The sequence below is a fragment of the Platichthys flesus genome, chromosome 13, assembly GCF_949316205.1.
Source record: "Platichthys flesus chromosome 13, fPlaFle2.1, whole genome shotgun sequence".
Lineage (NCBI taxonomy): Eukaryota > Metazoa > Chordata > Actinopteri > Pleuronectiformes > Pleuronectidae > Platichthys > Platichthys flesus.
The window spans coordinates 5,773,482-5,796,701 of NC_084957.1; the positions used below are offsets into that span (position 1 = coordinate 5,773,482).

Sequence of the window (23,220 nt, forward strand, 5' to 3'; positions counted from 1 at the left end):
CCTCTGTTTGGTTTATCTCTGTCTGTTTGCTTCTGTGTAGCATCACAGTTCAGTGAGAACCATGTGTCTCTTAAATGTAAACCTTCCCCGGAATGAAGGGGAAATAAAACTTACCGCTGAAGATATTTAGAATCCATCCTGTGGAGAAGGAACATTGGTTTTATGAAAAGACATAAAGACACCGCAAGAAGAAAAAAGTCCTTATACAGAGGTGGTGAAAATAAGGTTGTTAGACGGTTCCTTCTCCAATGGCCCATGTGACTGGAGCTACCTCTATAGAAACGTGTAGGAAGAGATATGTCTGTGTTTCATATCCAGAGTGTCTTTAACAACAAGCTACTTATCTGAATAATGTAAAGATGGAAAGTCATTTAAATGATGCATTAAAGATTTCTCTATATATATGTATGAGTATTTGTGAGAGTGAAAATAAAGATGTTCCTTCTCTGCATGCGTCTGTGCTCTTGTGTGTTCGCCTGCAGCCTAGTGTAGGTGTTTGTGTTTGAAAGTAACATGTATCTACACTGTGTGTGTGTGTGCGTGCCAAAAACAACAAGGTTGTTCTGGTCAATATGTTGATCAGCTCAACATAAAGCAATCGATACCGTGTACGTGTTCTTTAAACATACTCATCCACAAACTCCACAAAATGTGTAAATACACAACTCAGTGTTTGGCAACGTTACGGCGAATATGTGTAGTTGGAAATGCATTAACGTGGATTAATGGACAAGTTGGAGCAAGGACTGTTTCACCAGAGGGCAAAGGTCACATCCACACCGGAAACAAAAGCTCTTTGGTTGAGAATGAGACTTTTAACTGAGCCATAGAAGTCCTTAATCCCGTGGTCACTATGCAAGAATACTGGAAAGCAGGATCTGATATTGAGTTGCAAATAAATAAGTTGACAGTGAAGAGTTTGGTTTGAACATAAACACAAGTTTCAAGGCATAATCAATAAATCAACAACATACTCTCATTTCTTTTCTAGGGAAAACAATCCAGTTTCGAGATGTACATGTGTATTATGTGTGTTATTATGTGTTGTTTGTTTCACATGTGTGTTCATGACAGGAGGCAGCGAGCAGGAGGTAGGTCACTGCAGTGCGACAGTGTGGAGACACATTAGACACTTTAGTATACACATGATTATTTGTTTAGTGATGTAACTGTTGTTTGTCCTGCTATCTGCACATTACACTGTGTCGGATGTTTCTATCACAACAACTTTCACATCAAACATTTTACACATTTACACTCTGCTTTTCAAAGTAACTCACAGTATCATAACAATACACAATAGGTTACAAATACAAGTACTGCTCAGGAGTACAAACACACATGTTCAGACACAGACACACACTGAGCCGAGCGAGGGCGAAACAACAGACGGAGACTGAGCCTCCACAGGTGAGGACTGCCTGAGGAGCAGCACAGGGTTCAGTGGAGAGCAACAGTCCATGACCTGTCTGGACACACACACGCACACACACACACACACACACACACACACACACATACACACACACACACACACACACAAGCGAGCACATACACACATAGAGAGACAAGGTAGTGCAGTCAACTAGGACCTCATTATCACCTGGCACTCTGATATATGCTCCAAACCACCCAAGACGACACACACACACACACAATCAATCACACACACACACACTTTTTTCCAGGTACTGGTGTAAGTTAAGGGTTACTGGGCAGGACTTGAACCACATCTCTAGTGACCTCAAGGGTGGCAAGTGTGTGGGCTTGTGTGCATATTTTTTCAAGCGCACAAATGTACATGTGTATGTGCTTTGTGGCCTTAATCGTGTGTGTGACTGAGTGTGTGTCTGTGTGTGTCTCAGAGGGCCACAGCTAAACCTGCCCCTGCTATTGATACTCTCCGAGTGTCACACACGCCCGACTGACCAGCTACAGGAAAGAGGAAATGAGAGGATTTAGAGTGTGACATGTGCGCTTGCATCTAAGAGTGTGTGCGGCTCCGCGGTTTGTGTGTGTGTGTTTCCCTGTCAGTCTGTGAGGTTGTATGGGTCAACGAGTTGGTCTGTGTGTGTGTGTGTGTGTGTGTGTAGCATGAGCGAGTAATGGAGCATTCACTGCTGCCTCTTTGCTTCACTGCGAGTGTTTGTGTGGGACAGAGGGAGTAACTGTAGGAGGTGGAGGAGGTTCAGGTACGAGGGCGGATGAAAGGGAGGGATGAGAGGGAGGAAGAGGGAGGAAGAGGGAGGAAGAGGGAGGAGGAGGGAGGAAGAGGGAGGAAGAGGGAGGAAGACGGAGGAAACGTAGATGGAGTTAAAAAGAGAAGGAGGGGAACTGGACCCAAACAAGGTGAAGGCAGCATGGAAATCTTATACCTCCACCAAGGAAGTTGTGTTTTTAACTGGGTTTGTTGAATATTGCGCAGAATTAAACAAAAACTAAAAGAAAGGGAACACAGAACCTGGTGGAAGGAGGTTGAACGGGTCGGGAAAGAACCAATAACATGTTGGTGCAGCTTAAGATCAGGTTATTTTGCCTTTTTCACCAATTTCCCAAGAAAAAATGATCTAGATGAAAACAAGCTGGCATATGGAGGGAGCTGATGTGTTTGAGGGCTCCAGTCAGATGGGTGACAGAAGAGAGATCACATGAAGTAAAAAGAAAGAAGAAGGTTCCCAGCAAGAAGGTTCACAGTTCGAATCCCTGTACCGTTAACTGGAGACTGTAAAATGGCCGTAGTGTCGGGCCCTGCATTATGCTAGTGACCAGTCCCCCCCCTCCCTCACCCCACGACCCTCAAAATAATTAGCTGTATAGATAATGAATGGCTGGACGACAGGACTTGAACTGGGATGCTGTGGTTCATGGTTTGGGACTCGAACCGTCACCAGTCCCTCCCTTTAATCAGAAAGAATGACTCAAGACTTAAACTGGATTGGAAGTTAATGAAATGGGATTCTAATGGACCAGTGATCAGTTGAAATGGGGCAGAAATTTAACAAGATTAGGTTAAGTAGAGAATTAACTTAACATTTCCTTCTAATGATAATCCATTTTAACAATTAAGTAAAGGCCCGATGGAAATCTATGATTTTTGCTGCAATGTTGTTCTCAAAGTGTGAAAAATGACTTTGATTCAAAGGATTTTATTACCTCAGTTTTTCTGCAGCTCGACAAGTAAAGAGCTGAATGAACAAAGTGTTTTTCTATCAGTAACAACGAGAGCTTCTCACTGCATTCGTTTTTCAATCATATGTTCTCAGCCTTCACCACGAACCCAAACCACTTGAGTTGACTGTCCTGGTCACACACATCCTGCCCATACTTCAGTTTTAAAAGAATATACATACAAAGTCTCCTGCATTGTAAACTAAACATTTAGTAAATGGTGTAAATCAGGTGATTTAACCAAACAAAGAAGCTGTGAGAAGCTTCTCCTCTGCTGAGAGGTTGGGTGGAAGCTTTCACAGCTATTTCAGGTCTCGTGCAACTTTGCCCTTCTGACATTTTATGGATGATTTGCGTCGGCGTCAAAGTCAAAATGTAAAGTTTCAGAAGATGGTTATTAAAATGAAAATGAAGGCGCTGAGACATTTCCACATTAGAGGCATTTACCAGTGAAGTAGTCTGGGCAGAATGCATTTTGACTGGTGCTTTAATATTCTGACTTTTGTCCACAGGAATAGAGAAGACGCAGCAAATTGAGAATGAAGAGGAGAAGGTGCAAATGGAAATAAAGACTGAAGGCCAAAGATGGAAAGAAAGAGGGCGGGGGGGGGGGGGGGTGAAGAAAGCCTTAGAGAGCGACGGGTTATTTGATGAATTGGTTCGGAGTGAGAGCGGAGAGCTGGAGAGAGAAGTGAAAACAAGCCGGGCTAAAGCCTCTATTTACACTCTGCTTCTCAATTAAGTCAAATTGGCCACTTTAACGAGGCTGACATTTCAACAGTATAACGAGATACGGAAATCTCAGGGTCCTTCTGCAGGATGCACGGAAACCGGGGGTCAGTGTGTGTGTGTGTGTGTGTGTGTGTGCGTTTTCATGAAAACACAAAGACTTAAGTGTATTACTCGAGTTTGTTTCAGAGGATGTACGTGTCTGTCTTTCACGTGTGAGCTTGTGCACACGTGTTTCTTCACATTCTGCCGTCCGGCCCCGGTCCTCCGGCCTCCGTCCCTCAGCTCCTGTCCTCCTCTCGTCCCTGCCGCTCGGCCGTGGCAGCGTTTGTCTAAACAGAACAATCTGGAAAGCTTCAAGCGGCCGGCCCCGGGAATGTTAACAGGCCGCGTCGTCGTAACATTACACCTACAGGAGGAGTGTGTGGGTGTCTGCAAGTGGGAAAGAGAGGGGATGAGTGAGGGAGGGGGAGAGAAGAGAAGAGAGGCTGGAGTGTGTACGCTGGTGTGATAGAGGGAGAGAGAGAGAGATGGCTTGATGGAGATATAGAGAGTTGGAGAGTGAAGGCCTGGTTTCCTCTGAGTGTGTGTGTGTGTGTGTGTGTGTGTGTGTGTGTGTGTGTGCCCTGTTAGGAATGCAGCACTTCTGAGAACAGGGAAACTCCCTCCGCTCTAATGTTTTAAGCAGCTAATAAACTCTTGTGGCTGAGAGGATGAAACTGAATCCACGCCAGGTGAAAACCACTTCTCACGCTTCGGTGTTTGGACGTGAGTGAACGCAGACAGATCTCTGTGTGTGTGTGTGTGTGTGTGTGTGTGTGTGAGTGTCTGACTCCTCGCGTGTGTATTTTCTACCTGCGTATGAACATATACACAAGCCCATGTTCTGTTTATGTGTGTTCGTGTGTAACTGGCCTGTGTGGAGGTGTGTGTGGATAGAAACTGATTCTGGTTTGTTTTATGGTTTAACACAGAGCCCCTGTTGAAATCAATCCATTAAATGTACATCAGTAACATGTCACAGTGAACACGCAATTCTTCTAGACAAAGTCACGTTATAGAGACAGATGGTAAAAGTTATTGGATAGTTAATATTTAACATCTAACGTCCACAAACTCCAAAGCCCCAGATTTCATCTAACACACATTCAAATTTTTCTGTTTGCACGATCCATAAGCTATTTTTGCTCGAGGCAGAAAAATATGAAGACAAGACAAAACCAAGACACTTGTACAAATGTGGACACACACATCCAGAGTTCATGTAGGAGACATATAGGAAGTTTTCACACCTTAGAGTCCGAATATAATACTTGACAAGACAGTTAAAAAGAACCACTCAGTGAGTGTCTGTCATTGATTTGGTCGGTTTGACCTTTATCCAATTACAACATTCACTCAAATTGATAATGAACCAATCACGGCTGCTTCAGAGCTCAAACTGAAGTGACACAGGGAGGATTGTCACATGTTGCTCATTAGGCTTCATGCATCGCACAGTGCACTCACACACTGGGACCACGAGGGGAACGCCACAAAAACAACAATTCCTTGTCGACCAAAAAAATGTTTCTCAGTATTGTCCGAGCTCTTAAAAGCTTGTTTCAAATGAAGCACGGATCTCTCATGACTGAAGTGCAACGTTTTCCATCGTTTGTGTGTGTGTTTGTGTGTGTGTGTGTGTGTGTGTGTGTGTGTGTGTGTGTGTGTTGTCTGAATCCTGATGGTTATTACTCAAAATGCTTTCTTGAGTTTCAAATGTTTTTAGGCTCCGTGGATTAGTTTCATATCAGTTTCCATGAGTTGTGGGCTTTCATCGTGGCACAAACCAAAATACGTGGTTTGGCACAAATCAAGAGGCTTTGTCACCGGTCTTACCCAAATTCACCCAACCCCCCCCCCCCCCACCCCCCCATCACATCACATCATCTTTTCATACCAAAGCACACACTCAGAGCTTAGAGTTGATCCACGAGGAAGAAAGAAACTCAAACTTCACACAACACTCTGATCACCAGCCCACAGTCGAGTTGTTCTTCTCGTTTCTTTCTTCAAAGTTCCAACACGTGCACCAGTCTCTCTTGATCTTCAACAGGAAACTAATCCAGTTTGCTACTTCTCTCAATTCCTGGGAGTATTTCACCACAGTCACCCCGTCTGTCTCGTGGGTTAAAGGAGAAAGAAATTGGGATTTCACAGCATCAGTTTGAATTCTGCGGGTTTCCATCCGAGTCGGACACAACGTTTCACTGAATCTCAAGACAGTCTGCACAAGAAAATACAAATGATCACAAAGGAGTAGGTTTGTGAGGAGAAACGGTCAGAGGAGGAGATTCAGTCAGGAGATCAGCAGTCAACCCTCAAATCAAAGAATTGCTGTTGCCTTGCTGAGCAGTTTCTTCAACTCCCCACAGACCTGAAGTGTTCAGTCTCCTCAGTGGAGCAGAAGCTTCAGTGATGTTTGAATCACAAGTTAAATGTAAACACCAACTTTTCCATCTCTGTAAAGTGTACAAATATTTCATTGTTTCTTTATTAATTAAAAACAGCTGGATTAAAAATGCATCTACTGACAACTTTATATGAAACTATTAAAATGGATGTTTTAGTGTGAACATTGGGAAACTTTCCTCTTTTCTACTTTTTTTCACCTCCACTAAATAGTTAATGGTAGTAGTTTTTAAGCAAGGTTACTTAGAAAAAGTATTTTCTCTAAACTCAGTAGAAGGATGTGGAGGTATGTAGGAGCAGATGTGGGTCAGGGGGATGTTCAAGAAGAGTTTTTTCAATTTCAATATAAAATTCTAAGTTTTTCAACATTTGCCTCATTTTCTCAGAGAATAATTTATTGATCTTGATGGAAGAAACATGTATGTTGGTGATATTTACATTTGTTGTGTGAAATTAGGTGGAGCCTGATTGATTTGAGGGGGAACTGTTGGGCCTTGGTGGAGTTTGTGCTTTACCGAGCACCAGTCTACTTTAAAAATGGTATCAACTGGAAGAAAGTCTCAAACAACTGAAAGCTCTGGTTTTCAGGTCAAGTTATTTCAAGTCCTGTTTACAAAACACGTCCTCCACAGAGTTTCACGAAGGAACACGAGGAGCCTGCTTGCTCCAATTTCCTTCTTAAATGAACATCTAAGAGCCGCTCTGTAATGAGAGTACTGACATCACACGGGATTCACCTGGTCCTACTTTGAGTCTCGATACAGACAAACAACAGACATCAATGCGGGGACAGAAGAAGATGAGGATTTTGTTAATCTGACGTGATACGATAGATGAAATATCTTTTAAGCTGAAGAAATCAAATGTTGCAATGTAGTGAAAGCCAATCAGAGTTGAGAATTAAAACCACCAGTCTCATAAATCCAGCCAATGGTCAGCCTCCAGTGAACAGACTGGTCATCCAGACGCAGCTTCTAGAGGAGACAGGGAGATTCCACCAGCTGTGTGCACCTCTGGAGGTTCTTGAGGGCAGCAGCCATTGTAGCTTCAGATTCAAGACAGCATTAGATGAACATTCCTCAGGTTCTCTCCGTGGTCATAACAAACGGAAAAATAACAGCTTGAGTTAAGCAAACAATCTCAAATCAAGAGGTTTCATGAAGTCCTAAGAGTCATCAAGGTGTTTCCATGTTTCTGAGAAAACGCTGTATTCCCCCAAAAAAAACACAAAAGGAGGAAATTGAGGCTGCCAAGAGAACAGCAGTGTGTGTGTCTGTGAGTGTGTGTGTGTGTGTGTGTGTGTGTGAGTCAGCACAAAGGTCTGACAGCAGAGCTTCGGCAGGCAGCAGAGGTAAGACTAAGCCCACGCCTGGTTATCGTGACCACTGTTAGTTACTCATCCTGGAAATTTTCAGACAAAACCGTACGAAACATTCCTGCTGTGACTTGAACTTCCACGGATGAATCATTTTACGGCTTTCCGAAAAAAAAAACTTCCAGTCTCCTAAAGCCCAACAAACAAACAAACAAACAAACAAACACACACAAAGTCCGGGAATAAACCAAATCGTCCGTGGAGAAGACGACTGCTAATCCTCATCCTGTTGCAACCCTCATCCTTTTTAACTCCTCTGTCCGTGTTTAACTCTTCCTCTCATCCCGCGCTCGCTCTGCAAACACTGTCCCGGACAACAATCCAGACACAACGATCATGTGACCCTCAGTAAAGCTGGAGACACAGAGGATTAGCTGAGTGTTTCAAAAACTGCCTCAGTTGCTTCTTGTTTGCTTGGATCTTCTCTTCAGATGTGTTTGCAGAAGCTCTTCTGTTCAGTTTGGAGCGAACTGGACTGAGGCTGAGAGACGGAGGAGTTGAGAAGAGAGAAGAGAGACACAGATGGAGAGAGGACAGCAGAGGATATGTGGACGGTCCTGACCTGCTAAACCCCTCTCTCTCTCTCTCTCTCTCTCTCTCTCTCTCTCTCTCTCTATTGTCTCCATCCCCTCTCCTCCTCCTCTTTGCCTCTCCTGCTCCGTCGCTGCCTTCCAGAGGATAAAACAGACTTTAGGAAAGACTCGGTCCTCCATGCCAGCACACGGCGCTCAGTCCTGAAGAGATCAACTTATGGCAACTGGCAAACAAACTGGTAGCCAGTGAGTGCTGTAAGTACAGCCGGACTGGCCATCTGGAGAAGGGGGAGCAGAGGGAGGAGGGGGGGTGATGGCATGAGGGCCTGTTCAAGAAGGCTGGACAGTTGTGGTGAAGAAGGAACTCAGACGTAAGAGGTAGCTTTTAGATGACAGGTCGATGTGCAGTGTGTTCTGACCCTCATCATCTGGGCAGTGAATGAAAGAATGAGATCAAACATATAAATGGTCAAAATAGGTTTTCTCAGCCTTAAGGATGGAGCTCGGAGAATAAGAGTTGTAGGTTTACCAGGCATCCTCAACCCGGAGGAGACGTCATGGAATCTACAACCTGCTGGAGGGGCTTCATATCTCACCTGGTCCTGGATCAGATCTCCCAGGAAGAGCAGGGAAGCATGGCTGGGGAGAGGGACGTACAGGATACCCTGATTGCCCGGCTTCCATGACCCTAGCCTTGATAAAAGAAGGACAATATATGGATTGGATATATTTCCATCTTCTCCAACAACCCTAACCATCTTGAATGTTCAAAAAACGATTACGGTATTGATTCTCCAAGTCTTTGCCGGCTTTTGCGCCAACGCACCATCCATGAACCACGATGACCACAGCACAGAGCTCAAACTATTCACTCCCCTTGAAAGTTTACGCTTGATTATTCATAACTTATGTTGATTTGATTTACACTGAATTAAAATAAATGAGAATAGAAACAACTTTTTGTTATGAAAGTGAAGTCAGAGCTAAACTAAAATACTAAATATGCAAATGAGTGATTTTACCATCATTCAGCATTAAAACTGGATCTGGATCTTTCAACCACTGACTTTTAGCAAAACCTCCACAGACTGAGAGAGAGAGAGAGAGAGAGAGAGCGAGAGAGAGAGAGAGAGAGAGAGAGAGAGCGAGAGAGAGAGAGAGAGAGAGAGAGAGAGAGAGAGAAAACTGTGATTAACTAGAAACTAAAAAAGGATAAAATAACAAAAACATATTCTCAGTTCATCTAATGTTGTTTGCTCATAAATGAAAAAGACTGTGCTAAGAAAGTTAAATCCCTTCTGGATTGAGATTAAGAGCCACTCATAGTTCATAATTTCAGATTCGGCACCAAATGAAACCTGCTGTTATATTAATTATTTCTCGTTTGGTGAATTTCTGAATCCAGGTAATAAGAGCAGAGGAGATGACAGATCGTCGGTGGAGCTGCACACGACACAGGAACATAAACAAATGTGCAATATCCCTTTCTCGCCACTTATCTTCATCTTTCATCCTCCTGTCATGGTAGAGCGCTCTGTCCCTGAGTGCCCCTCCGCTGGGATAAATATCCCTCTCTCTCTTCTCCTCTTTCAGCCCTCATCCCTTCTCCCCCCCCTCCAAGTCTCTCCTCTGCCTCTCTCGGGTGTTTTGTGGTGAAATGTTTGGGGGAAAAAAATAAAAAAATTGCCAGTTTCACGCACATTTCTCCGCTCGGGTTATTTTTCTCCTCTCCAGTATTTTGGTCTTGTGGTGAAAACTCCCTGTGACAACATGGCTGCTGGTGTCATTGCTTCTCTAACCTCCCAGAACAGAAATTAACTCCACAGTTTCCACTCGACACAGAGAGAGAGGGAGAGATAAACAGCTGAGGAGCCGAGACTCTGTGACTGTTTCATGTTCGCTGCAAATCAGCAGCTCGGGATTAGAAGCTAAACGGGCGAACAGTATATTTGTGCATGTGAGTTTACTCTCTCTCTCTCTCTCTTCCTCTGTCCCTCCCCCTGCTTCCTTCCCTCCAGCGATTTGAACACAAATCCTCAACCACAGAGTCTATTAGTCCGGACAGGCACTGTGTAAAGAGGGACATGTATTTTGGGAAGATTATAATTGCTCATGTCATGCTGGTCCCATCGCTGTGACTGACTCGAACTGAGTGTGTGTGTGTGTGTCTGTGTGTGTGTGTGTTTATATATAGCGCCCCATGGCTGTATGGAAGTGTGTGTGTGTTTGTGAAGTGTGTGAGAAAGAGGAACAGTGGCGCTGTAAACTTAAAAAAAACATATAACCACATTTTTACCACTTCATGTTTTTCTTCTCATTCATCCATATAGTTTCAAAATAAGAGTTTGTTAACATGTCAATGGATTAAAACTCTCTCTTACTTTGCGTCTCACCTTCTCTGCGTCTGTTTCCTGTTTCCTAGTCAGCGTCTCTGTAGAAGGTACGTTTAGGACCACATGTTCCTAAAACCTTGTTTGGAGATTCAAACAAACAAATTGAGAGCTAGAAATCAGAGCTGGTGATGCACAGAGGAACTCCTCCATGGACCAGACCTTCTCAGTCTGTGTTTGGCCTTCACAGTCTGTGAGGCCCACGAAGGAGGCAGCCATCTTAAGTCTCACAGACTGTGAAGGCCAAACACACAGACTGTGTCCTCCAGGGTCTGTGGTCCCTAAATTGACTTACACCAGGAGGAGGCTGGGGTGGAGGGGTGGTTTGACCAAACAGGACACTCTCACTGGTTGTTGGTTTCCAGTTTAAACCAATGTCCAGTTCACAACCTTTATAATTGTGACCATGATGACAAAGGTCATCTTAATTTAAGGATGTTCTTAAATCACTAAACAATGATTTTATTCTAATCTTAAAATCATTTTAGTTCAAAAAACAAACTCTGACGGTTCCACAACCTTACCCACGGGGTTCTTCTGGTTACCATTATGACAGAGGAGGGGTCACTGGTTTGTATAGTTGCTGTGGGTTGTATACTAAAGTAGGGACAAGCGACCTGTAGTGTATTTGGTGTATGGTTTAGTTTCAGCCTCTTATTAAGGTGAACTATGAACTCTGTGAACTTTCCCTTTATGTCAAAACCAGAAACATGTCAAATCTAAACATCGAGGCTTCAGGTTCTTTTTACTCCTTCACATTTTGGTTGAGTTTCATTATTACTTCCTTACTTCTTGGGTTTTAATGTGACTGTAATAATCGTCTCTCTGAAATAAGACAATCTCCTTTTTTTTAAGATTTGCTCTATAAATAAATTGACTCGACAGGTCACTTGTGTAATTAGCGCGGCCGGTTGTTTCTCTATTAATTACTTTTCTTTCCAGTTTATTGGGTTGTGGATATTAATAGAAAACTAAATATTACTCACAAAGAAGAGACTGAAGTGATGACACAAAGCCAGCGCTGTGACAGCTGCTGAGTGACAGCCTCTCTCTCTCTGTCTCTCTCTCTCTCTATTAGACATCGACCATCGAGTCACACTGCACTGGAAACTTTCAGGGACTAATTTGCCTTCATGTAAACTTAGGTCTATTTACCCAATTCTACGTTTTTATGAAATGATTTCAGAAGCAAAAGGAAAATATAATATAATCATACATGTTCCATTTAAACTTCATTATGTAACTTAAAAAACGTACGGAGATTCTTGAGTGAAATAGGGCGATGGAAAAGTAGAAATTAAAGTGACAAGAGAATCCATACAGGCCTGGAGGATCCTACAAGATGCCTCAAGGTTACCACTGTGTGTGTATGTGTGTCTGTGTGTGTCTGTGTGTGTGTGTGTGTGTGACGGGAAGAAGGGAAGGAAACAGCTGCCAGTGGACTTCACCACAAGTCATCACTGTGCACATGGGACAGAGGAAATGTAAGTTTTACACACAAACACTTCATGGGACACACTCACTGTCCGTGACCCTGTCAGCATGTGAATCTTAAAACTGAGAGTCTCACACACACACACACACACACACACACACACACACACACACACACACAATCAGAATTCGCTGTAATCAACACTTCCACTTCTGCTCTCTACTTTTAGCTTGTGGTCTCGGGATTGGTCAGATGTTCCCACTGTTGGGTGAACTTCTATCTACATGTCAAAGGGTTCATTTGCATGAGAACACTGGTTCCTGGGTGTCATGACCCCAGGGGAACTGGGACATGCCAAAACAAATAGAAAGTGGAAAACAGTTGTAACCGAGGCTACATATTACATTTCATTGTTCTTTTGTTTGCACAACTGGAAGATCTTATAAACCTTATTCAGGCCACGGTAGAGACCTGAAGGTGCTTTTTTCTGGCAACATAAGACAAACCTTTAAAACAGGGGTATTCAATTAAAATGAAGAGAGGTCCAGATACAGAGCTATTCCACCAGCAAAGGTTCAGAACATCATATTGTGCATCTAAATACTAAATTAAGTTTAATGCAATAATAGCAACAGTTTTTCCATTGAACTGGAGGGATTTGAATGAAATGCTTTTAAAATAAAACATGTTTATTGAGTTTCACAGTCTAAACCGATTTCTAACAATTTCAACAAATCTTAAGGACTGAACTGCTTCAACTGCTTTTTTCTCTTTCATTGTTTCTCTCTCTCTTTTATCCCACCATCACTTTTCTTTATTAGTGAGCTGAAGGATTTTGAAGTCCGTCTATTCCTGATTAAAAAAGAAATGAATTGTCTACTCCTTCCATTTTAAAGTGCACAATGTAAAGTTACTTTTCCTACATTTCTCTGACTTCTCGTTGTTTATTCTTGCTTCTCTCATTTCATCACTTGAGATCGTTTACAACACAAGCCACTGGTCTGAGAGATTCCTGCTAAACCAGTGCTGTGAAGGCCAGAAAAGCAAAAACAAAAATGGAAATGCTCCATCAAAATGTGTCTATCCAATACAGGTCCAGGTCCAGATAGATAGCTCTCGATCTGAACTGGAAACAACCTCACCCAGTGCATGTTTAGTATTTTTAATATTCACCTAAAGTTTACCCAAAGTGCTGAGTGGGACGTTAGAATGTGATGACTTAATGGAAAACTGACATTCGGCCTTGTCTATCACTTCTGCATATCAACAACGATTCACTGAACTGCCCCGTCACTTTCAGTCGGTGATGATTTAATGAGGCCGCGGCAGCAAACACCAACACTGTGGTACATTTATATTAAGATGAGTGAAATGTGTGTGTAACAAAAAAAACAAATACAAAAAAAGAGAGCAAACAAGATCATATTGACAAAAATGAATGAGGATTTACGGGAGGCCTGGCAGTTCCAGTGACGGCCTTCAAACACAGTGTGTACATGAAAAACAATCAGAAGTCATGGGAACAGAACGCCGGCTGCCAATAATAGCTACGACTCAACAATACTTTGCCAAGTAGACGCACACAAACACTCACTCACACGTCCACACACAATGGCAACCGCTCATATAGGAAATTCTAATTACAATGGCTTCCCATGCTTATTAAAGCTACTAATAATAACTGCTAATAATTACAGCATGCCAAACCTGCCGTGGGGGGGGGGGGGGGGGGGGGGGGGGGGGCGAAGCAATTACACAGCCAGTCAGTCAGTGACTAACTCACACAGTCAGTCAGTGAACCCACCAGCCAGTTCAACACAGCAACTATTTCAGCCAGTAAGTCAGGGAGTCACAGTCTGAACAGATTACGTGTGAACGTGATGGTGACCATGAGAAGTTTCACAGGAACACACGTCCACCAGTAGCTCCTCCCAGAATGAAAATGGCAAATTTCTAAAAGTTAGTGGGACACTCGAGAGGGAACTTGATTAAAGAATTCTGAAAGATATGTTCTTCTTCTTTCTCAGGCGATTTCCCCTTTGGCTGATATCTTTTTATGCCTCAGGCTCAAATACAACTTTCACCATTTGGTGAGAGCTTTCTTCTTGGTCTTGTGCCAGTTCCTCCTTCCAGCACCGATGCTCACACTCATCACGGGAGTATTCAGCCAAGATGCTCTGGAAGGAACACAGGCCACGGAATGTGGTCGTCTGCAGCAAATCTTTAGTTTGGGGAAAAAGCCTGTGGGTCAGCTAATTGTAGCCGGGAGCAGCTAATGAACCACTGCAATAGAACGACATGATCATATCAACAGTTTTAGAATGCTGGATGCTCCACTTCCTTCAGCTGTCACTTGTTTACTTGCTCTTAAAAGTCCAGATGAAATTTGAGGAAACTTGTGAGAATAAGGACTCATCCAAGGCCCAGCTTCTCGAAGGTGAAGCATCTGATGTCAGATGGTAGTGATGCTACAGACAGATGTTAGCCAAAACAACTTGCAACACAACAAAAGAACTGTGACTCCTCCCTCAAATGGAACACAGAAGTATTCACCACATATACACTATAATGTCTGATTCCCTCTGAATCTGTCAGGTCTGTTGTTCTACTACAGACCAGAGAGAGAAACTCCAGTGAAGGACGTTTCTCTTGGAAAGTTAAACATTCTGCTATCACATCTCTTTTCTTGACTGTCGCTGTGATGCTTATCCCTGATGACATGTAACAGCTACAGCATCTCGATCATATCAAAGTCTGGTGGGTCGCCTACAGCCCAGGGAGCAGATGTTACCCCCCCCCCCCCCCCCGCAAGAGGGTGAAGCCGACTGATACTGCACATTAAGCCCAACGCTGCTGAGATCTGCAAAGTGTGAAGAGGATTCTGGATGAGGTCAACGGGAGCAGGAACCTTCTATCCTCTCGGGTCTTTGAGAGTGACGGCCAAACCCAAAGATATCATTTCACAGTGAGTTAGTGAGCAAACGTCTACAGGAGGAAAAAAAAAGGAAATGTCAAAAGTTTATCAGTCAGTTAAACAGACCAGTTCTTCCTCACTACTTCTATTTGCTCCACTTCTGCAACATGTTTGATTCCGACTGTGTGAAGAGTCCTGAAGTAAACTGCAATTAATCTGTGTAACGAATGTGTGACATGCAGACTCACAAACAGCTAGACTTAAATAAATGTTACAATCAGTGCATTGAATGTTGAAATAACCCACACACACACACACACACACACACACACAATCAATCCATACTGAACACTCTGCACAAAATGAACCTTGGCAGTGACTCAGGAGAATTTAATTACTTCCCTCTCCCTCTCCCCATTGGCTGCAGGTCGGGGATATGCTAATTAAGCCTTGACTGATAAAACATTCCCTTGGCCTCAGCGTCTCATTACTTTCAACTTCTCTGATTGCAGCCCGAGTCCCCCCCCTGCCCCCCCGCCCACCGTGTCGGCTAAAAATATATATAAAAAAGCACCTTTCAGCCACAGACTGGGACTAAACGCTTCTTAATGGGAGGGATACGACCCGGCAGTGCGATGGCACCGCGCCAGACAAACTCAAAAAAAGTTTGCGCGGCAATCAGTGTTCCTTATCTCAGGTTTCTAATTGATAATTAGTCTTGCATTAATTTGGGGCCAACATCTATCTCTTATCACAAAAGGAACCATTTATCAGCTGCTTAAATGATGGACTAAATTGAGTTGGCAATGTTAACGATTCACCTTGCAGGGTACGGGGGACATGAGGGAAATAATTTCTCCTGACTCGTATTTAATTAACCTTAGCAGATGTGCCGGGCCCGCGTTCCAGCGTAAAGAAGTGAAGGACATGTTTTAACATTTAAAGAATGACATCTTTGGGAAACCGTGTTTTCAAATGAATATTTTAATGCAAAAAGAGGATGTTATATACATAAATATAAAAATGCAGGAAAACAGGAATATAAATCATTGCTATTGTTACAACATTATAAAAAGCATTTTTATTTGGATACAATCAGTGTAATAAAAATGTTATACTTGTAGGACAGAGGTTATTTAGTTGGTTCCTTCATTCCCTGGTCTCTGTACGAGGAGAACCAGGAGTACCAGCGCTCTTCAAACAGAGGGTTCTGGTTTCGTACCTTCATCTTGTGCAACTCATCCTGTACTGACACAAACCAGAGGGCGACACACACCAGATGCTCAGTACCTTCAACAACGCTACACCACAATGTCCTGTTTGTTTTACCCAATTTTGGAAATATTAAGATTTACATTTTCAGGTAATTTTCAAACAGGAAAAACCAACATGAACCTGTGAAGAAGAGAGATGGATCTTTCTTACAGTAACACAGTTACAGCAACCAAACATCATGTGGCTCTGGTAAACACAAACCAACAACAACAACTGTCATTAAAAAAGAATATGTTAAATATGACATATATGTGAAATGTGTAGTAATATTACTGAGCAACAGTAAACACCTTCATAGAATGTTCCCAGTGGACTGTTCACCCAGCATTCAGGCGCAGCAACAAAAAGTTTCAAACCGTAGAATGTAAATCAAGATGAATGACAGGACTGAATGTGACATGGACCAAAACTGAAAAGTGAAATACGTTTTTCTCTAAGATGGTTTCTGTTATTTCAGGTGGTTCTAATCACACTGGAGCATGTTCAGCTGGAGCTGACTCGCGATTGGTCGAGCTCTTGTTTTGGAATAACCTCCACTTCTACACCAGAGCGTGTATTGGATTCTCAAACACTCCCCCCCCCCATCGGCATAGTGGTGAGTAGAGAGTGATCATTTTTCACTGAACTATCTCTTTAATAATAGTAACAACACTTTGTTGGAATGAACAAGAGTCTTTTTTGGTATAATGGCGTCAGAGTTACAGAGTTAAACTCTGAAGTGTAGATTATTAGTTGTGAATCAATCAGTCCTAATTTAAATGATCTTGAACTTACATTAATTGATTAATTAGACTACATTAGATTGGAGCATTTACTGCCCAACTAGCAGTTTGTTTGAGGTCATGGTACAACCCGGACTCCACCACTCACCGATGTGGAGGTTGGATTAAAGAGTAAAGACTGAGTGAGTGACAGCATGAGAATTATTTTGGTGTCAGTTTTGTACACTTGACCGATGAGTCGACCATCAGGCTCCTTCAGATGTGGTTCATTATTGTACGTTCAGTAAATTCCTGGACACTTGGACTTACTGAGGAAGAATAAAAAGTGATAATAGCGTGAAAAAAAAACAGATATTGTAAAGTAAATTCCAAAGTCACTACATTCAGTCAATACGATAACATACCCCCCCCCCTTTCAACTGCAGAGCAAGCCCCGCCCATAAGTTTTACGATCTTTCATTCTTTCCTCTGTTCGTTTCCTCTCCTCTTCGTCATTGGGGTCTTGCACGGCATCTGTTTTTACCATTTCTCTCCCCTGCCTCCATCAACACCTTCATCTATTTCCTCTTCACCATCATCCCTCTTTTCTTTCTGAGACCATCAGTTTCATTTTTCCCTCGTCACATCTCAACCCATCCTCACTTCTGTTTCTTTCTTTCCACCGTTCCCTATTTTCCCTACTAATTATTTCAATCTACCTCCTTCTACTCAATCATCCATGTTTCTCTAATGAACAAGCACACAGCAGCGTTTTCACTCCTCTACTTCACATTCTTTCACGTGGGTTTCAGTCAAATTACTCTCAACATTCATCCTTTAGTGGTATTTCATCCTCATTCTTAATAACATAGATGCAACTCATCAAATCTGGGAAATTGTCATTTAAGTTAATACTGCAGGGCTTTGTGGAATGGAACAAACAGAAATGTTAAATCTCCGTTTCACTTAACTGATGGTTCAGTAAGTGGCTAAATGGATCTACTCCATGGAGCAGCGGTGAGACGAGCACTCCGATGCCCAACTCGTGTTTCAACGAGCAGTGACGCCTACACCACCGGGTCGTAGGGATGTGTAATGAGCCTCCTTCACAGCCCGACTGGGGCGAGCTGTACATGTCCTCCACGGAGGGAGAGGCTGTTGAGTAACGCTGAGTGAAAGTGAGCCGGACAGCTGGTCAGTTCAACACCTGCCCCGAAAACAGAACAAGTTTTCGGCCTGATTTACACAAAATTAAAGCTTCGACAATCATTTTTCTCACGTCCTCTATTCGCCTGCTTCTCTTAGATTGATGTCTAGTAACTCCTAGCACTGTAGTCACTGATAAATCAATTATTTTGTGTTTAGAAACGTGAACTGTTAATCTGAGTGAAGGACCAGGCAGCATTACAAAGCTTTGGTTTGTGTATCGTCTCCATTGAGATATCATCTGGGTCTGAGCAGAGCTTCTTCTGTTACATCAGAGCTTATGGGTTGATATTATTATTCAGATCAAACTTTGTCAATCATATGTCGGATAGAAAACCAAAAAGACTCAGATCATTGTGAGATGATTCAAAACATAAGAAGTTTACGATGTAAAACAAGATGGACGACATGGCGGCTCCCCAAAAAGAAATGCCAAAGCATCTGGATCGCCCTCTAGTGGCTGACAGCAGTACAGGGCAGGAATCCCGCCTCCTGCATGACAGTGGATGAGTCATAGACCGAAATGAAATCTCAGAGTAGCCTACAGGTCAAGTAAGGTTTTCTGAAAGTTGTTTTTTGTAAACTAGAGTAGTTCTTATCTTATCTTGAAGATATGAGGTTCAGTGCTCATATCTTCCAGCAAGTTTAATTTGAAGGTATAAGAATTGTGGTGAAATGTGATGATTGACAGCTGAGACATCATCAGCTCGAGATGGCAGCGCTCGTATCCTGGGAGGAAGTGGAGACGCGTGCTCCATCTTTATCTACAGTCTATGGTTGACTTTGTGAACTAGATGGAAATAACACCGTTCGTTTTCATACATTCAAGAAGGGCTCATTTTTAAATCAAGTTAATTGTCCGTAGAAAAACCTTCAGTCATATAATTCTTGGAATAAAAAAAACATACAGATGAGATTTATCATTGAAATGTAACGTGGTCTGAAACAGTAATATTCTGGGATGGTTCATTAGTGCTGTGAGCCTGAATGGTTTCAGACTCAGGAACTAGGTTGTGAATGTATAGAAACATTCGTTTGATAAGAATAAAAGGCAATCACATCATTATTAAAAGCATAAAATGACACAGGAATAATCATTCATACAAGTGCTCTACTGTGCTATGGTGCACTTCAACAATTACAACAAGCGGCGCCAAAAGGAGCACTTCATTCAGCAGAGGAACCATCGTCTCCCGATGCTCTGTGGAGCTTTTGTTGTAGTGATTTGGCTCGGAGGGATAAACCGACTTTCTGCACAACGCCTCTGTTTCAGCAGCCATTACCATCACAGTAAAGAATGACATCTTCACACTAATTTGCGGCTGCCCACACTGTTTGGAAACACGGGGTCATTCCGACTCTCGTCCTCATCTGAACTTGTCCTCAGGGGAGAAAGACTAAAAGACCCACATTCACGTTTCTTTGTAAACATGAGCTGCTTTAGTCCTGATGATAAATTTGTGTTTATCAGTGGAAGTTGTTGCCTCAGAATGTGAACGGCCAGGAAACTGAGGTCAGTGTGTTACTGCATTCTTATTTAAGGGTATTTTATCTTCTGCCTTGCTGTCGGAGCGGCCGTAGTGAAAGTGACAGCTTCAATATGAGAGAGCAGAGCTGTATTTGTGCCTTTGGTGGCTTAATTTAAATGGATCCAATTACCTGAGCCTCTGACTGCTTCTAGAAAGAGACAAATTAATCAGAGTATAGTGAAAAGCAAAAAGCCCCGCTAATTTGACACTCCGGGAAGACTCCAAGCAATTTAAATGACTTCAAACAAGACATTATGCATCGAGCCAGCTCCTCTATAATTAACCTCCTTTACCTCGTCTGGGTAGAACCATATACTTTTCAACAGAGTAGACAATGTCTGATAATGATGGTGATTCGCACCATTAGGGGTTTGGACTCTGTTTCATTAGAGCGGTGGAAGCAGAGGAGCCGCACAATCGAGAGCGATCAGCATTCTGTTCATTTTGATCATCCCTGGACGTGATTGGTCTACACAGCTGCGGTCATGGCATTCTTCTGTCTTGGGTTGGTTTGGTGCTGCGGCTGCTGTTGCTGTCTTCCTACCTCCCCAGTGTAGCTATATTGGTCCGGACCAGGATCCACCAGGTGCCTGCACCAATCAGACGGGTTCGCAGGTCGGTTAAAATGCTTTTTTTTATCAAGGAGAGAAACAGGCTTTCAAGCTTTATTTTCCATATTGGAACCGTACTGCTTTAATAATCAAGTTAAGGTTTAATAACTTAGTTAAATAGAAAATGTAAGATCTCAGAATTTACCTTGGTAATGGCCCTACCTGTAGCCTCCACCCCCAGTTCCACGCATCATCGTGTCGTACCGTAGGCCTCGAAGTGGAGGGGTGGGGGAGGGGGGCACGTCCTGCCGCATGGGCCCTCTCTGCTGAGAGCTAGCAGCATAACACATAGTGTGGTCAAATTCATCTTCTAGACTACAACGTAAATCAGAGCTCTAATATCCTGTTGTATACATGCATACTAATGTCTCTCTGCATTCACTCACCTTGGGTGGGGGTAGTAGGCAGGGTCAACCCCCCGTGGGTCACCTGGACGTGGGTACGGCTGGCCAGGGGGTGGGTAGCCGGAGTAAGACGGAGCAGGCTGGGCGTTGGGGTTAGGGTAGGACATGGGCTGAGGGTAGCCCTGTGGGGCCTGGGGGGGTCCGGGGTAGTGACCTGCCCAGGGCTGCATGGGGTATTCAGCCGGATCCAACGGACCCCGTCTGAGGAAGAGAGCAGAGCAGAGATACAATTAAACTGCAATGGAAGAAAAGTTTAACAGAATTTGTCATTTTCAAACTTAGGAAAATAAAACTTTAATTCAGACTTTGCTTTGAACAAAAGACATAAAACGTTGTGTGTGACAGTCGAGCTTCATTCTCCACATGGCACCACATAACTGATGTGGTTTTCACCTCACGCTCTGCCTGAAATCACTCACAACTAAACAAATCATCAACCAACTGCTGCCACTGCAAACACCAGCTTTTTTTAATAAGGCAAATATCAGTAAATTTTAATACCGCATTTAGTACTGTCAAAGAAAATGGCTGAAATATTCATGAAAATCTGCCACAAACTATTTGCTTCAGACTGGAGAAGAGTGAGTGAGGGAATCATACACACACACACACACACACTCACACACACGCACACACACACACACACACACACACACACACACACACAAACACATGCAGTCACCAGCCAATCCCAGCCAAAAATCACATAGCAACAGAACATAAGTGACATGTGGCCGTTTTTAGTAGGCTAAGGCTCAGTTAACATGCACAAAACTTACACACACACGTACACACACACACACTGACACACACAGCTGTGGTAATCCAGTCCAGTCCTGTTAATAGATATTGATGTCTTGTGCCCAGTGGAAAGCAAGTACACAAACACGTGTCGTCCACATAGCTAACATTACGAGGTATTATGTTTTATCTCTCTGTCTTTCTGCCTCTTCTCATTGGTCGAACATTCGTCTCTCACTCTCTCTCTATTTACCCATCTGCCTCATCTTCACTCTCTTATTGAAAAATATTTAAAACACTGAAAACACTTTTCTTTTGTCAGTGTATATTAAGTCAAACGTGTGTTAAGCTGCTGAAGCAGAATCAGTGCGTGTCAGGACTCTTGTGATGGATACACAGGGTGGAGCAGGTGGAGCTCAATCAACCTCCAACCAGTCACACATTAAACCTGCCGCCGGGACATAACGAGAACATTCAACGCAAACCACGGAGACAGACCGACTGACACTAACACAGATCTGTACATAAATACTCGCACACATTCATACACACACAGACCCACACAGTGTGCTGGTGGTCCCCCGGGCTGACGCCTGTGTGTGGCAGTTTGGGTGGTCAGCAATGGAAAGTGTCTAACTAACTACATGCCCATCGTGTTTGGGATGTCTTCCTCTGCCCCTCCTGTCTCCGAGTCCGCCATGAGAGCAAGTGTGTGTGTGTGTGTGTGTGTGCGTGTTTGTGAGCACGTAACAAGTCTGTAACTCGTCAACTTGTCTGTTAACCTATCTGTCATCTGTCTCCTGCTTTTTGACTTGTTCTGCCGTGCTCATTGTGGGCAGAGCGAATCAGCGACAGGTCTCAAATGTCCCTCGTCTTGATGGCCACAGCCGTCTTGTCTGCGTCTCTTCTGCTACAGAGCCTCACCAACACGTCAGTCAGCCAGCTGTCCCGTCTGTCCATGTGTCCGTCTGCCTCTCTCTCTCTCTCTCCCTTCTTAGGCGATTTATGGCTACAAGCCCTCCCGCCAGCGTGCCAGACAATCTGCCTCGCTGACTGTCCGTCCACCCCGGAGCCTGTGTATACCTGAATGCCCATATCGGTCGCTCTATCTGTCACTCAGCATTTGGCCCCGTGGCCCCCGACAGTTTCAGATAAGAGTGGCGGATAGGTGATGGGGAGGAGGAGAAGGCCGAGCAGAGAGGAAGAGATGAGAGGCAGAGGAGAGGTAGAGTGTCGGGGGACGTTCCAAGGAGAGATGCAGATAAACAAACCATAATAAAAGAGGTGAAGAGACAAAAAAGACACAAAAAGGAGTGAAATGGACGTATCAATTAAAATATAATCAGCTTTTATAAGAGCTATTAGAACACATCATGTTTTATTGATATTTTCAATCACAGTTGTCCATGTTGGCTCCTACAACACAACAAAAAAATGGAGGTGAGTCTGCTGGAAATGAGATGCTACCAAGCAGACCAACAAGTGCTCAGTCTGCTTGGCTTCGATGTGTAATTACATGTGGGGGGGGTGCACATCAGGGCATGGTGTAGGGCTCTGCATAGGTTACGAGCAGAAGCATGAATTGGCCTTAAATAGGGAGAAAATGAAATAACACAGAAAGGGGCCAGTGGCTATGAGACCAGTTAAAGATGGGAGGGGGAAGTTAAAAAGTACATGAAGGAATTGTGGCTTAAAGAAGAAGCAAATTTTGTGATTATTGGGAAATATCGACATTATTTCAGTTATTGAATTCATTTT

General features: G+C 43.4%; 1 protein-coding gene across 4 annotated transcripts in view; it reads right to left on the reverse strand.

The window, feature by feature from the left end:
* Nucleotides 1–15,961: 15,961 nt before the first annotated feature.
* Nucleotides 15,962–23,220, reverse strand: part of pard3bb (par-3 family cell polarity regulator beta b) — a 188,141-nt gene continuing 180,882 nt past the window's right edge. For 3 of the 4 annotated variants that reach the window (XM_062402122.1, XM_062402121.1, XM_062402120.1), the window contains exons 25-27: nucleotides 20,704–20,922; nucleotides 20,480–20,590; nucleotides 15,962–20,296 (exon numbers count right to left, since the gene is read on the reverse strand). In XM_062402122.1, the coding sequence (XP_062258106.1) occupies nucleotides 20,176–20,296; nucleotides 20,480–20,590; nucleotides 20,704–20,922 (451 nt within the window). In that variant the 3' untranslated portion in view covers nucleotides 15,962–20,175. Of the gene's footprint in view, nucleotides 20,297–20,462; nucleotides 20,591–20,703; nucleotides 20,923–23,220 lie in introns of all 4 variants that reach the window. The other variant, XM_062402123.1, reaches the window with a different exon arrangement.